Source organism: Stegastes partitus, unplaced genomic scaffold, assembly GCF_000690725.1.
Source record: "Stegastes partitus isolate 25-593 unplaced genomic scaffold, Stegastes_partitus-1.0.2 Scaffold714, whole genome shotgun sequence".
NCBI classification, from domain to species: Eukaryota; Metazoa; Chordata; class Actinopteri; family Pomacentridae; genus Stegastes; species Stegastes partitus.
Window position 1 is genome coordinate 236,101 of NW_007578445.1, and position 15,894 is coordinate 251,994.

The following is a 15,894-nucleotide window of genomic DNA, read 5'->3' on the forward strand; positions in this document are numbered from 1 at the left end:
TAATAAGTCATCAGCAGAAGGTCAAATGCTGCACATGTATGTGTGCAGTGAGCTCTTACTAACCGCCTCAAGCAGGCTGACCTTCACCACTTAAACAATAAGCAGCCAAGATAATGCACTATACACAGCTTCACTTACATGTGTTTACACCTCTGAAAGGAGTGAAGAAGAAGAAATGTTCTCAAGGCAGGTGGCCTTAAAAGAGCCTTAAAGATGCTCTGGCTAACGGTCCCTGTCCATCATTGAGTTTAGTCAACCACAACAACATTACAAAGATGAAATCCCACACAAGACAAAGGCTAAATGGCATATCGATTGATGTAGGCAATGAAAAGTTGTTTCTCATGGGAGCTTTAAAAATGCACGATTGTTCAAAAGACGCAGTGGAGAGAAGCAGTAGAGATCCCGGATTGTCAACTGCTTAATGAACCAATTTGACCCGACACTGAAATACATCAGTACTCATATAGTCCCAAAGCCATTAAGGTATACCCTTGCTAATTAGGGAACCATTAAAGCCTCAAATAGCCTGATAAGACTGTTCAAAAGAATCCTTCCAGATGATGTTAGAAGCTGAGTAGAATAAGGAAGCTTGGGGGAGTTCCACCAGGCAAGTTTGAGAGGGAACAAAATAAATCTGGCTTCTTCTTTCAGGCAACAAAAGATGAACATCAAGATAACTTTGCCCAATCACACTGAATCAAAGAAATAAGAGCTTACAAGTCCTGAGAAACATGGACCAAACCTAAAGAGCCCATGTTATGCTTTTGGGGGTTGTTTCACCGTTGCTATCTTAGTTTTTTGAAATCAAATGTCACCAACAAGAGGTAGATCTGACTGAGAACTTGAGGATACTTTCACAACCTGTCAATCATAAAGTCCCAGCCTTACCCTGCTTTCCTATCTAGTTTGCTTCATCTGGGACCTTAATTTACAAACTGAACATCATGCTGTATTGAAGGGAACTTGAAACTAGTAGTTAAGACTATTAATTCATTGGAAGAATGTTTACTGCAGTCATAAATCTAGATAGAAGTTTGGTCACTTTGTTATACCTGTCTATACAATCTGACTTATTTTCAGCACCAGAAGAGTCGCCCTCTTCTGGCCGTGAGAAAGAATGCAGGTTTAATTCACTTCCATGTTGGCTTTACTTTCTTTACACCCAAAAACCATCTCTTATGTCTCATGTACTACCTTATTTTTCTGTGCTGCAGAGTCCTGTTGTTTTTCAAAAACTACCTAGAAACACATAAATGAAGGACGTAGCTGCTAGATCGTTTGCCACAGGGGTGGAAATGTCTTAAAGTGTCTACAGTTTGACATATACCCAGCTGGACCTTTGCTGCGTGTCATTCCTTTGCTCTCTTTCCCCAAATTTCCCTCGGGCACCACCTATCCAATGAAGGCAAAAGGGCACAAGATAAATAATTTAAAACACACATAAATGAGCCACACTTCCACTGGCTGACATGTTCCTTCATTTGAATACACATTTACACGCTAGTTTATTCAAAGTTTAAATACAGGAGCACCATACAAGGTGAGTAAGTACAAATTGTGACATTCAAAAATACAAACATCCTGACATGTATAGAAAACTAAATTTTCTAGCTGATGTGCATCAATTTATAAGATGTTGCTGGTTGTGTTTTTAAATCTTTGTAGTGACATATCAAAAACATTTTGGGTAGGGATGGGGTTCCTTTCTACTGCAATACTTCATGCATTTATTTTACAGTTTAAATAAAATAAGAAATATATACATATGTATTTTTAGCTCTACTAGATTCCAGAAATGGTAACATCAGCCCATCAACGAAATAGTTCATATAAACAACTATTACATTGATTTCCATTAAACTTTGTGCCAACGTTACAATCTCTAAAGGATGAATCCCAATGACTATTTTGTTATCCATTAACTTTTATCTTGGCCACCAGCAGGCCAGATTTTCAGTGCTTTGTTTTATGGTCAAATTTCTTCAAAATTAGCCTCAGGTTATATCAACAATACATGTTTTACAGTTTGCCATTTCCATCTTTGTAATTTGGGTTTAAACACCAAACTTTTTCGTATTTATGAGTCTCACCCCTGTTGGCTGCCTGGCAGGCATTCCGTACATTGATGAAGTGTACGGTTGTTTTTGTTTTCGTTCCAAGTCCAGATCAATATGTGTGTCCTTGTGGAGTACAGTCTTCTTTGGGAGAGAGTAAATAATGATAAACACTTACAGTTGTATATCTCTATCTATGCTCTGCATCCAAGTTTCTTTACGTCATCAGCTGTCAATTCTGAAATGTTTATCCATCCTTCACTCTTTGCTATTCTGTCTCTCCGTCAGTGGTTTGCTCAGCTTTAGATTGTGCACAGTGAGATTCGATTCCAGCATATAATGTTTTTGCTGTTCTTTGGTCCTGTAGTTACACGCTGGGTAAATTTTACATTTAAAGTGCTTCAAACAATGTAAGAACACAAAAGAATTCATTCAGAAGAAAAGCTATGCTGTTGTTGGTGCTGGACAAATGGACTAAAAAGATGGGTGCAAAGGTGGAGTATAGCTTTTCTTTGAAATGTTCTATATAAAGCAGTGAGGCCTGTCTCTGTCAGGGCTCTTTTATTTTACCCTGATGAAAGCACACACTTCAATGCACTTCTACTTGAAACCCCATCTCTGAGGCAGCTCTCTATATTTACACATACATACACACCACTTAGGTGCGTAATGAAGGCTTCATCCATGTTTTTCTCAAACAAGTTAATAAGGTTCATTTTATTATATATTGCTTTTATATTGTCATTTATGTTGTTGAGCCTCTGGTCTGTCTCTGACTAAGAAAAACTCCCAGGGAAAAGGAAGAGTTGCTGTCAAATCTTGCTGTGAAAGATGTACAATTCACAACTTGAGACTAATGAAGTGCATTATTGTCTTCAGGCGGGTGTGAAAGATTAGTCATGTTTCTACTAAAGCTGCAATGTGTAAATATCGAGAGCCTCGATATAATTTGTAATCACGTAACTAACTATAGCAAGCAAATTTTCTCATCAGGTGCTCATTTATTTAGCTGATTATGTTAATTGTGTGAGTTCGCCAAACAGCAAAATGAAAATCTTGGCTGTATGTCCTTGTCTTTGTATGCATGTTTGGTAAAGCGCTCATTATTTTTGTAGTTTTTAAAAGCAACAACACCACAAGTCTTTTACTGGCAAGTCCGAAGCCTTGATAATACTCTCTTGTGAATGCGCACAAGGACATCTGTGGACACGTAGTTGTTGTTATTGTACGACTTTTTAGCCCGCGTGGAGTCCACTGGGATGACTCCGCTCTATGCATGTGCAGTAGATCGGCATCTACGTATTCCTCTCATACATCCTACTGCCCTTGTAGCAAAGTCACCAGTCCTCCCGCAGACCAGATTTACAAAGTGGACGCAATTACTGACTTTACAATCTACGTGATGTAAGTTTGAGATAGATAAGGCCAAGAGATTGGTGGGTGTTGAGTTTAAATGGCAGACAGCTGGTCAACAGAGTTTTCAGTCTACCATTAAACTTAGAAACCTACATTAAGCTGTGACACTAATGTTAACGTCAGCAGATGTTAGCAGACTCATTTTAGAACGGGGCCAAATATCTGGTTCGACATGCAATTCAAATGGTGAATAACTGCCCTCAGTGATCATCAGGCTGGCTGTTGGACAAACTAGTGGGTTTCTAGCAACTCCTAACTAGTAGAAAAAACTAAGAATACTCTACCTTCTCTGTCACTTGAGCTTATTTTACTGGCAAAGCATTTCAGTCCTATTACCTTTATCATCCAAATTTGTTTTGTCTTCCAGTTACCTGTCAACAAGAGATGTGGTGTGTAAAGCGAGCTTGTTTTAACATCACTGAAGTAGTTATTTACATGTTAGGGCTTAAACTGTTCTCAGTCTTGAGATTGGATTTGTGAATGTGCACCTTCATAGTGTAATTGACACTTGTTTGAATAAACTTTATTTGAATTTCGAATGAACAAAACCATCCAGGGGTTCTATGTATACATTTACTTTGAACACTCTTACTGTTTTAGCATCAAAAAAGATGCAGGTTATGGGTGAGTAGGAGGGCCGACATAAACGCTTTTAGTTACCATTAGTTAGGGTTATTAGTTACCACAACATAAAAATGCACTGTCTCTGTGAAGCTTTTGACGTCCTTAGCCTGACTGAAATATTGTCATTTGGAGTCACCATTCAGTCATTATTACCGAAAGTAGCCAACAAGCTGTTTCCCATTAAATGTAACCCTACTTTTAAATGGTTCTGTCAATATTACTGCGCTTATGAGATTATAAACATTACGCTATTTGTTAGTTTTTACTGAGAGCGAACAACTCTGACCGATAATGCCACAAAATGAACCTGCGCCACTGCTTGCTCTTGTTTAAACCTCTTGACAACCACAAATACAAACCTCTAATTCAATTCCTAGAAAATCATTTAATTTATATCACAATGCAATCTTAATTAGAAAACCTGTTGTGGTGTGTATATAAGAGAGTGAGATTTAGATGTGCAAATACCTAGACTGGGCCCTAGAATTACATTTGTCACATCTGACTGCCGATGTGTTTACCTGTTCGTGGAATGTTTTTGCTGCACATTTAATCTAAAAGAAATTAGAAATATATTGTTGATGCTTCTGTCTGACTTTCCACCCATGCTAATTGCCAACCTTGATTTCTAAACAATAGGGTATACACAACAGGCAGTGGAAAGTGTCAAACAATGCAGTCCTGCAGCCTGACAACAATTATTACCAGTTGGCAAGATACCACCATGTGCTCTCTTTTTTAAGAGGCTGTGTACAGATTGCCATTTACTGTAGTCAAATGGTTTGGGAGATTCAATCGGAGAGAAATGGACTGAGGGTTTTTAGCCTTTAAAAGCGTCCACCAGCTGAGGGTGCAACCAGAGCACCCCGAGCAAAAGTCCGAATCACCTGACCTTTACACGCCAGATAATTCCAATTTACGGCCGCGTACATGGCACTAATAGAGGTCAATTGCTCGCGTTTGAGAATGTATGTGAAAGAGAGACAAATACAGGGAGATGAGAGAGATGAAAGGAGACGGCGATGAGGATGGACAGGTTGCAGGAAGAAGTTTAAAGATAATGAAATCTGTAGAATAACGCCACGGGGATTCATCAGTGTTTCATTACGCCCAGCTAATAAGTTGATTTTTTTTTTTTTTTTTTTTTAAAGGGAATTGTAACTTGCATTCTAGTAAAAAGTCTAAAATATATAAAAAATAAGAGATCATTGTGCAAGAACAGCATAAAGCTCAAATTAAATAAAATTCAATCAGCTTAGATGAATAAAAAGATAATTCTGTTTGCCAATTACTGACTGCTGCTTGGCGTTATTTCAAATGGCTAAAATTAATACCTTCATATCATCAGTTGCTCAAATTATGCGAGCGTCTCGTAATAACAAACCTCACAGAGAATTACATCCCAGCTCCTCTGAACTCTTCAGAGTTTTATGACTTCTCTCAGCTCCTCATTTTGCTTATATACAGCTTCAATGAATGGATTCGCTCTCACTGCTCTCATACATAGACTGCACATGAAGATGGATGGCATGTCACCATCTCCTTAAGCGATCGGGCAGTGGAGACGTGGTATCGATTCTTGTTCCAAACGACTTAGCCAGTCCAAGATGGTGCTGCCCATTTCTGAGATTTGTACTTTTTATTGTCACTTTTAGGGCGCTATCAGGACGTTAAGAAAACCCCAACGTATACCACCCAGAACAGAGCAGCAGACAGACGAAGTTAATGATCACAGAGTGGAGCATTTAGCAGCTGAAGAGACCAGAGAACAGCGTTTAGGGGAATATTAGACTTATATCGGACTGTTATCTAACTAATATGTATAGGTCAGATGCTATAGGACAACTCAGAATGAAAGCTAATGCTGTTTCATATCCACTAAAAGTATGACAACCCACTACTTGAGAACCCCCTGTAGTGAAGGTTATATTTTTTCCTGGCCTGTATCGCTGTTTGTTTTTTTTAATATGCTCGAAGAGATATAGTGCATGAATTAAGCAGTCAATGCCATGGCTGTGCATTTCCACTTTTAAAGCAGTGTACCAGGTGGAGCCAACAGCGTAGAGTTATATCGAAGTCATTTTACGGCATGAAGGGATTATCTGCATGGAACAAAACGTCTAAGTATGTAAGTCTGATGTACTGGGATGAGCTTTCAGGGGCTTAATCAATGACTGGAGAGGGGATTTTAAAAGTGTTGACAAGTCACTGGTGTGTTTACAACTTTCACTTTCTGCTGTTTAAAGTCATCCAAGAAAATCTGTTATTGTAAGTGCAACATGCAAATTTACTTAATCTGTTTTAAACTGTTTTTAAACACAGTTAATATTACATCATTTCAAATGAAACTGTCATGTGATCTTTCTTAATCTTTATTATTTTAATTGTAAATCATTAGCTTGTACCAGCAGCTTGTAAACCATCCTCACACTCTTAATCTTTTATGCTGCAAATTAAAGGGGAGTCACGACCTCCATTACGGTTTTTAATGCTCAGCTTTCCAAACCCCTTATCAGTGGCATCAACTGTAAAATCTTTCTTTTTGGATGCTTGCAATTGAACCAAGACTTTAAGGTGTTTGTGGTTATTTAATGAAAAAAACGCTGCAAAGTGGTTCAGCCATTTTCTAGCGTCTGTTGTGGCATTTTACAAGGACAACCGAGGGATCTCTAGGTAATTGAAACCATTCCCAGTGCAACTTCAGCATCCCCACCTCCAGGCAGTATCCTTTGGGAGGGTACATGTAAAATATTAAAACCTTCCACCATTTAGTCACTTAATTACCGTGATGCTCATTATGAATGTACCCATTATTTCCATTTGTTTGATGATGTGGGTTTTGAGGTTTTTTTTCTGCAATATTTTTGCAGAAAATATAATTCACTGTGTCTGTGTAACCTCCAGCAAAGGGTTTTGTGCTAATTAGATTGTCCTGGGCCATTTGTTTTCATGACGTTAACAGATATTAGAATGCTGGTAATTGGACTGACGCAGGGACAAATCAGGGATATAGCTTTTTATTTGAGGATTGTAGCTCCTCACTTTTCAGGCTGTACATATAAATTTGTTACAGGCATGCTAATCAGACTTTAGAGGCATCTGATGTAATCTGTAATAAATCTACTTGTCATTTAAGTTGTTCTTTGATTCAAATATCTTGCGGGTAATTGCTGGCTGAGTGCCATGCTTCACACAAAGATTTCATTGTGAAGCAGAAAATCAGGGGATTGGAAGACAAGTGCATCTCGACTTCATGCTTGATTGACAGTTTTGAGGATTTTATGTATGTCAGCTTATATCTAGGTTAACATAATGGATATTTCAAAGAAGTTAATTAAGCTAATCATGGTAGTTTTGAGTGTCTTCGTGGGATGTCCCTCTTGACATATTTGTCACACGCTTAAGGATCGTCAAGCAACGTGAAGGCATCCAACTGGTGACGTGTTTTCACAGAATTCTAACAGGCCACCTAGAGAGAGCTGTAAATGCTGCCCCAAATACTCCCCTTGAGCTGTCGTGGCCATTAAGCGTACAGATTTGTCCAAAGAAACAGAACTGTGCATTGTCCAACTGCATGTAAAGGCAGAAACCATCATCACAGGAAGGGTCAAAACCTGCAGTCATGTTGGGCTTTTCCACCAAAGGAGGGTTGGTTGTGCTGAGCCATGCTGTCAACAGCTGACACCGCCAACATTTTCAGCTGTGGGCTCGTTTTTCTCTGCAAAATAAAGTCCTGTGTCTCAGTAGAAACAGCACAACAGTGGCTCATAGTTCTTTTGTAGTTTTTTTTTCCCACTCAAGTGTCCCCAAGTGTCATCAATACCAAAAAAAAAAACGTTATATACTATATATATGTTCCTGCTTGTATTTACTCTGCTCTGCACATCAGCTCGAGAAAGATATTTCACCATGCTGAATGTAACTTCCAGCAAGTTACTAACAACTCTGCAGAATCTAGTGCAAACAGCTTTTGAATGAAACATTTAGCTTCATATGATTTGGATGAAATATCACAGTTTTAAGCTTAGTTGTGGTTCATTTTTTAAACAGATTAGTTTAAAGACCATCGGAAAGTTTTCTCTTTTCTAGTTATCCTCTATCTTCTATGACGGTTTGTCTTTATTTCTTTTCTTTTTTATAAGAAAACAAGACCTTAAACCCGCTGAAGGGTTTTGGGTTTCAGAGAGAAAGTAGCTGGTTCCTTCCTACTTTCACACCTGGTCAATCGCTAAAGTGAGCACGATAAGCTTGAGTGTCTGTTTTAGAAAAGTTAGAAAAATCTGCAGCACTGTCGGACAGTCCAACAAACACTTCAAGCCAGGTTTAACATGGGGAGAGTTGCTGTGAATACGTCATCCAACCAAGTTGAGAAGCAACACCCAAAGGTGGCGGAAAATGCTGATTGTAATCCTTTAATTTGGGGGTAATGAAGCACAGTGTCCAACACATTTTCCTGAGTTCAAGGAGTTCAAGAATGAAAAAAAGAGTGCTTAGGGGAGAAGTTTAAACCCTGTTTGCTTTGTGCTCTCCACATAGCTGTCCAATCAGCGGATGACGTAGGTCGCTCATCCGATTTTGTATTTTGGAATTTAACTGATATCGTCTTTCACAGCTTGCAGAGGGCGAGCTCACAGGGCATTGTTCCTCCATCGACAAGCACTTCTACTGGAGTAAACTGGTGGCTTTAATTTGAAGCGTACTGAAGCCCTGAAGGATTTGTGTAGCCTTTATTCAGGGAAGCATCCCTCTGAGCAGGGCTCTCTATTTCAGAAAGACCCTGTTCACAATCACACAGTTACAAGTATTCACATGTGGAGGTACAACCACAGTCTTCTCTGCTGAGTCACTGAGTCACGATTTAATCACAAGAGTTTTAGGGGCCTAAATAGACATTTTATAGTTGCATTCAGTCAGAAGCACATTCTCGTGGATGGTCTGTTGAAAGGTAATGTGCTGTTTATCTGTGGGTGAATGATGCACAATGCTTGCATTATTTAGGTTCCAATGTTATTCTCTTCTGTCACACAGATAAAATAGAGAATGGGGATGTCTACCAGAGAAGAAGAGGACCTCATTCTGGCAACGCAGATGAACAGGAAACAGGAAGTAAACAACAGGAAGAGGTTGGGCAGACAGGCAGCAGCTGGCGGCGAATTCTCCTTCTCATCCTGGCCATCACCATCCACAACATCCCAGGTGAGAACCAGCTATAGGACATAAGATGGTGCCACAGAAGGGAAAATTGATTCATAGAATGTGAATCTTGGTCTTTCTCTTCTGTTTAGAGAGTGAAAGTCACATTCTCTGGGTTGTTTGGGCCATCCATCACTTGGTCCATACCATAGACTATATATAAAACATGGATGTGGCTACAGTGGCATCAACCACAGGTTTTTTTTTTGTTTTTTTTTTAATGTTTTTAAAACTGAAGTTTCACAAACGAGGAGGGGATCTGACTGAGAATTCATGAACACTACATACACCTGCACAGTAGTGACCTGCCAGTTACAAATTATACCCTGCTTTGTTGTCTATTTTCCTGTAAATTTTGAAAAATCACAACAATTACAAATAATGCAGGTTTTAGTGTGACACAAAAAGAAAGCAACCAATTACAAAATTACATTCCTAAACAACTTAACTGCTTCCTTAAAAGTGACACAAAATCCATGTTCGGAGGACAGAGAGGGGAGTATTGATGCATAAACCAGAGACCAGACTTTTACCTAGAAGACCAGGGTTCACATCTGGTGATAGACAAAAGACTCTCAGTTTCAGACTTAAGTTTTGTTTTCACTCGTTTACTTTCGATTTTCACTTGCTTTCTGGTTAAGTTTAGGAACCGAAACTACGCGGTTAGGTTTAGGAAAATATCACGCCTAAGTAGACATTTTAACATGTTAAAGGCTTGGTTGGGGTTGAGGACCAAAATTACTTCATTAGGGTTTGGAAAAATATGACGGTTTGGGTTAAAATACTTTTACTACATGTTTGAAGCGTCTCCTCAATTTACAAGGGCGACATGTCCCGCCTTATCTAATCTGTAATGGGTTAAGTAAAAAGTAACTGGCAAAGATGCAGGTATTAGAAATGAATTTGTGAAACTTTACAAATGGAATCTGACAGGGATTTTATTCACCGCAACAAGTACCTGAGAATGCAGCTTCGTTTTCGAGGAACATAATTTTGTGGAAAATAAGTTGAAGTAGGGAACGAACTGGTTTGTTTTGGCTCTTCACATAAAAGTCCAGTTTTTGTAAATACCTTCATGAGGCACACAATAATGTCTTAAGATTTTCTCTGCAAACATTTAAGCCACTGTCTGCAATCATAGCAGAAAAGAGTCCGGCAGCTCTTACAAGCTGAAAGGAAAATACAGTTTGAACCGAGTTCAGGTGGACTGATTATCAATACAAATGCAAAACAGGACGCGCTCATGCATCACATACGCCGAATCAATTCAAAAATAACATTATTAATGGCAACACAAGGCGTGTTTGTGTGTCTGTGTGAGGTTGTTAATATTACATGAGCTGTAACAGTAAAATGTGTAGGTACCAAATACAGTGTCGCTGGATTTCCATTTCTTTCTGAATAACTCATCTGCTGCTCAGCTCCGCAGAGGGCCAGCGATGAAGCTTCCCTGCTACTGAATTTTGTTTACCAGCCGCGGTTGTTGGCGCGCTGAGTGTGGGCTGAATGTAAATATCGCTTTTCTTCTTCGCTTCAAATAAGTCGTTTGAATATTTATGGTTTCAAAATCCCATCAAATAGACAGGTTTCCCCTGGAATAGACCCTGCATTATTGAAGACTGCACAGAGGTCAGCAAGTCACCCTTCTGTCAATTCTAATAAGCTAATTAGACTAATCACCTGTCAGTCATACATCAAAGAGGACACCCGGGGACGAGCAGTGTTCAATATACGCTGAGTTTTAATCTATCAGCTCCGAACCAAACGCTTGATTACGAAAATTAATATGATGCAACCTATGTAAAAAGAAAGCCACGGGGAAGCAATTAGCAGCAAGGTCGCCAACGTCATTAACACCCATTGACTTAAAATGTATCAGTGAGTTTAGGTAGCTTAATGTTTATAGGGACATTTTAATTTTTCCAGAAGATAGAGAACGCCATCTGATGTGGGCCTTCAAAGCCCAATTAGAGACTCAATGTAAAATAGATTTGTCACATTCCCTAAACCTCTTTCTTTCATGTTTTTCTCAATAAGTTCGCCTCATGTATATCATTTTTCTTGTTCCGTTGCTGTAGAGAGCTGTAAGATGCCCTTGAGACTCTATAATATGCCTTACATCAGTTTTCACAGCACAGTTTCCGTGCTCAAAGACCTGAACATATTTGCTCCATTCTTACCGAAACACCGAAAGCAAACAGGCTTAGTCCCAAGAGTGCAATCATAAATGTCAGCAGTGTTTACTTACTTCAGCATGTGTTTGCACATACAGTTAAGCCCTAAATTATTCATATCCATGCCTAATTTTGACCAGAAATGGTAACAGTAGATGGTGACACATTGCGTTGGAGGTATTAATGACGGATTGTAACTATTTCTGTGTCATTTTTTTTTCCATTTTTAATTAAATCGCCACGTCTGACATTATTAACCTTCATTATCCACCACAGCAATGAAAGTTGCCAGCAACTGCTAAAACCCGTTCTGCAGGTCTCCACTGGGGTTTTCTTCCACTCTTCTTTTTTTGATCTTTGAGGTTGAAGGCTCCCTTGCCATCACTCTGGTCTTTATCTTCCTCCACAGATTTTCAGTGAGATTCAGATCTGGTTTCTGGCTGGGCCGCTCCAACATGTTGATATTGTTTTCAGGTACTATTTCCACTTGGACTGCATGTTTCTGATCAGTGTCTTCCTGGAAGGGCCAATGTTGCCCAAGGCCAAGTTTATCTGTGGACTGTTTTAGGTTTTGTTCCACAATCTTAATGTAGTCTTCTTTTCTCATGATACAGCTTAGTTTGAACTTGCCAGGCCCACTGCTTCCTTCTTAGTCCGGGTGAGCTTTTGTGTCTCTTTCTGAAAGAAGTGGGTCCTCATCAGACCAGCCTTGTTTCAGTGCCTGCAAGAGTGTCTAAATATAGATGTTGGTACCAGAAGTGTTCAGATTGATCAGAATGGCCTTGGTGGGGATCGTTGGATTCGTCTTGGCATCTCACACTACCGTTCTTGCCGGTGTAGATGTCACCTTTGACTTCCTACCTTGCTTTTAGAGATTTTCCACAGTGTGGCTCTACTTGTACTTCTTGGTGATGTGGCCACTGGCACCTGAAAACACTTAAATATGACTTTATTGCCTTCACCTGTGATGGACCTTAAAAGCAAACTCATTCAGCTCTCTGGTTTTAGCAACAACTTTCAATTGACTAGTAAGTGACGAGAGAAACAGTGTCAGCTGTTCTCAGTTTAGTTTATCAGAATGCTGTAGGACATGGTAGAAGTATCAGGACCATTTGGAGTGGTAAAAAAACAAAGAAACAAACATTATTTTCTTTTTAAAAAATTGCAGCAATTTCAAGGGGTATTACTCATGTTGTAATTTTGGACGTTGACTACCTTTTGTCGCTTGTCATGTCCAGCCAGAAGACACTTATTGTTTAGGTTTAAAAAAATGACCATACTGTTGCCCATAAGTTTCTTTTTTTTACCTCTTCTCATGAAATGATTGGGACAATGCGATTTATTTCTTATAGACAAAGTGTATATCTTCTCAGATCTTTATTGATTTCACACTATACATACAACACATATTATATACTGCTGTGTATTCAGGCTTTAGCAGAATTGGGGGTATTGAACTATAGGATTAAAGGTTTTGTTTTCATTGTTCAACCTTGGTCCCTTTTACAGGAAACACATATTCGAGGGGATCTCATGCATTAGAATGTCCAATATTACTCTTTCAAATGTCTCTCAGTCACCAATATTGAGTCTGGCCACCCCTGACACAGATCAATGTGTTAAGACATCGTGGCATACTGTCCACAAGCTTGTTGATGGTGTCAATGGGCAGGACATCCCACTCTTCAGTCAGATCCCAAAGTCAGAATTGGTTTCACCTGGTAACTGGGACTCAGTATGGAATCACTGAACCTGGTCAGAAGTCATTACTGACGTGCAGAAATAGAAATAAAAAGAGAAATGTGTCTGAAAACAAAAATTATTCCAACTTTATGGGCGACGGTGTCTGTCAATTTGGCATGGATATAGTTTTGGACTGAACTGTATGTGTTTTTATTCTAACGTTGCCCTGCTACATGACCTGCTGCACTGCAGTCTGATAGAACCATTATTCTACAATATGATGCTGCAATGAAGTTGGACCACCACTGCCGCTCGATTTATTTTCCACCATGCATTCACTCACCCCTGTGTTAAGATGATTTTCCACTCCCTTTCTTTTCTTTTCTATATTGTAGCAGTTATCAGCATGTGTACACTGAGAATGCATTCCACTGTGTTCAGCCTGTGCTTGTTTTCTGACACAGCGAACATGCCGACCCGCAGAGTGCATTTCTCAGTATTCAGTACAAGACAGTGTAAGCAGAGTACTGTCAGGTTAAATCCTGATGCAATAATGGCAAGAACCAAAAAGAACTACATGAAATGAACCAGACAATATTAAAAGTTCAGCGAGTACGTTAGGTTGTTATCGCTGCATCACAGCATTTGCAGTGGGAGAACACGGTCGAAAGAAATGCAGCGAATCAGTGCGGGAGGACTGACAGATCCGTGGTTGGGTGTCTAAGATAATAACAAACTTGTGGTGGATGTAGAACAGAAGCAGTAATCTGAATCTTCAGCACTGTTTCAGCTCAGACCTTCATTATCATATTCAGAAAATACAGCAGAAGTCAATCTTTTGCTACATCACTTCAAATATGGACTTTTGTTTTATACAGTTTGTATAGTCTTCATTAAATGATCACAACAGACTGTTATTTAATATATATTTTACTTACATATAAAGCAAACCCACGTGGATAATAACCCCTGATAGCTGAGAGGTGTTCGTTGAAGCGTTTAGGGGGAATTTGACTGATAAATTGTAGCCTGAGAGACCAGATTCACAGTCACTCTGGTTCAGATTAAAGCCTTTCAGATGATCAATTAATGGCTGTCAGCTTTTGTAACAGGTTTTACTCTTTCTTTCTCATTCTTCGCTCTCGTTTTCTGTAGTTAGAGTGAATTATTCATGTCAGCACATTGCATCCTAACTGGCACGTTCCATTTTTACTTCTCAAATGTGCTATAAGTGGCAACATTTCTGTGGGCATGACAGCAGCGCTCTGATGGAGGTTTTATGTTGTGATGCTGTGCTGCTGCAAGATGTTTCACTTGGTTTGGGCGCTGTATGAAATGCATCCCATTTTCACCATAAAATGTACTATTGGTAATGCAACTTTTAATAAAACACACTTTGCTTTTTCTTTAGAATGTCTCATTGTTGTTTAGTGGTGGAGATATGCAAAAAAAAAATCACAATATTCCTTCTATTTGTAACTTTTCTGACCAGAGAACTAAAGTCAAATGAGATTCCACAACGCTTTTCTTCTTTATACTTTATCTTTACTTTTCTACTTTTCTGTAAGACTGCATTTGTGAGGACATAATTGCAGTATTTACTTCAATGGGCTGATTAAATGAGTGAACATCTTGAGCGGAGCATTGATATATTGAACAATTAGCATCAAGTGTAGCCGACATGATTAATGAGAAAATGCAGTTTCACTTGTTTGGATGATTTTTCATGTCAGACTTGATTGACCTCCATTAGTGTGGAATGATTGTTTGCTCCACAGATTGTTGGTAAAATGCAAATTAGGAACATGTGTATAGCAGGAGAATCCAATCAAAGTGGCTGAAAGAGTTCCACTAAATACCAAAACTTAGTGTGAAAGGTGAGTTCATTAGAGAGTGGAATGGCTCACGGCATCACCGTCTCTGAATTGTGACATGTGTTCCTTTACGAACACGTGAGGTCACATGACACACGATGAACTGTCAACATGAGTTTCTGCTTTGAAATATGAAATAGAAATATGTGTTGAATTTTTGTCAGAAAAAGATGGTTTCTTGATGAGGCACATTACTAGTATGAACCTCAACTTAGATGGAAATGTAACTTCAGTGGATAGAGATTCTATGTCTGTAAGTGTTTGTGGATAGAGTGTAGATGATTGTACCGTATGTATGTATGTGCAAGTTTTTTTTTTACATGCTGTTCAGCAACTATAACAGCAACTGCCATTTGTTTGCCATTTCATAGCAGTTATCAGCATGTGAACACTGAGTATACATTCCACTGTGTTGAGCCTATGCTGGTTTTCTAACACATCGAACCACCTAACCCCTGGCTAATCCAAAAATGAACAGGTGGAGTGTTAATGGAGATGAGGCCAGTCATACATCTGCACTTATACAGTGCTTTTTTCTACCTTAGTGGTACCCAGAGTGCTTTGCAATGTGTTTCTCATTCATCTATTCACACACACAGTCATATACCAATGGTGACAGAGCTGCAATGCAAGGTGCTAGCCTGCCATTGGGAGCAACTTTGGGTTCAGTGTCTTGCCCAAGGACACTTCAATTGTGGAGGGGCGGGGGGATCGAAGCACCAACCTTGCAATTAGAGGGCAACTTGAGTCACAGCTGCATAATACAGCATTTATCTGTCACTCAAAGCAGCCACGTCCTTAATAATGCTTAACTCTAAACCTTAGCCCTCATTATAGGGCACTCATTGAAATACTGAAAATTTTACATTTTAA

The 15,894-nt window shown here is 39.2% G+C and overlaps 1 protein-coding gene across 1 annotated transcript in view; it reads left to right on the top strand.

The window, feature by feature from the left end:
• The window catches only part of slc39a11 (solute carrier family 39, member 11), a 177,168-nt gene that overhangs the window by 141,403 nt on the left and 19,871 nt on the right, over positions 1 to 15,894 (top strand). Inside the window, exon 5 of the mRNA XM_008291075.1 lies at positions 9,126 to 9,293. Coding sequence (XP_008289297.1) covers positions 9,126 to 9,293 — 168 coding nt within the window. The remainder of the gene's footprint in view (positions 1 to 9,125; positions 9,294 to 15,894) is intronic.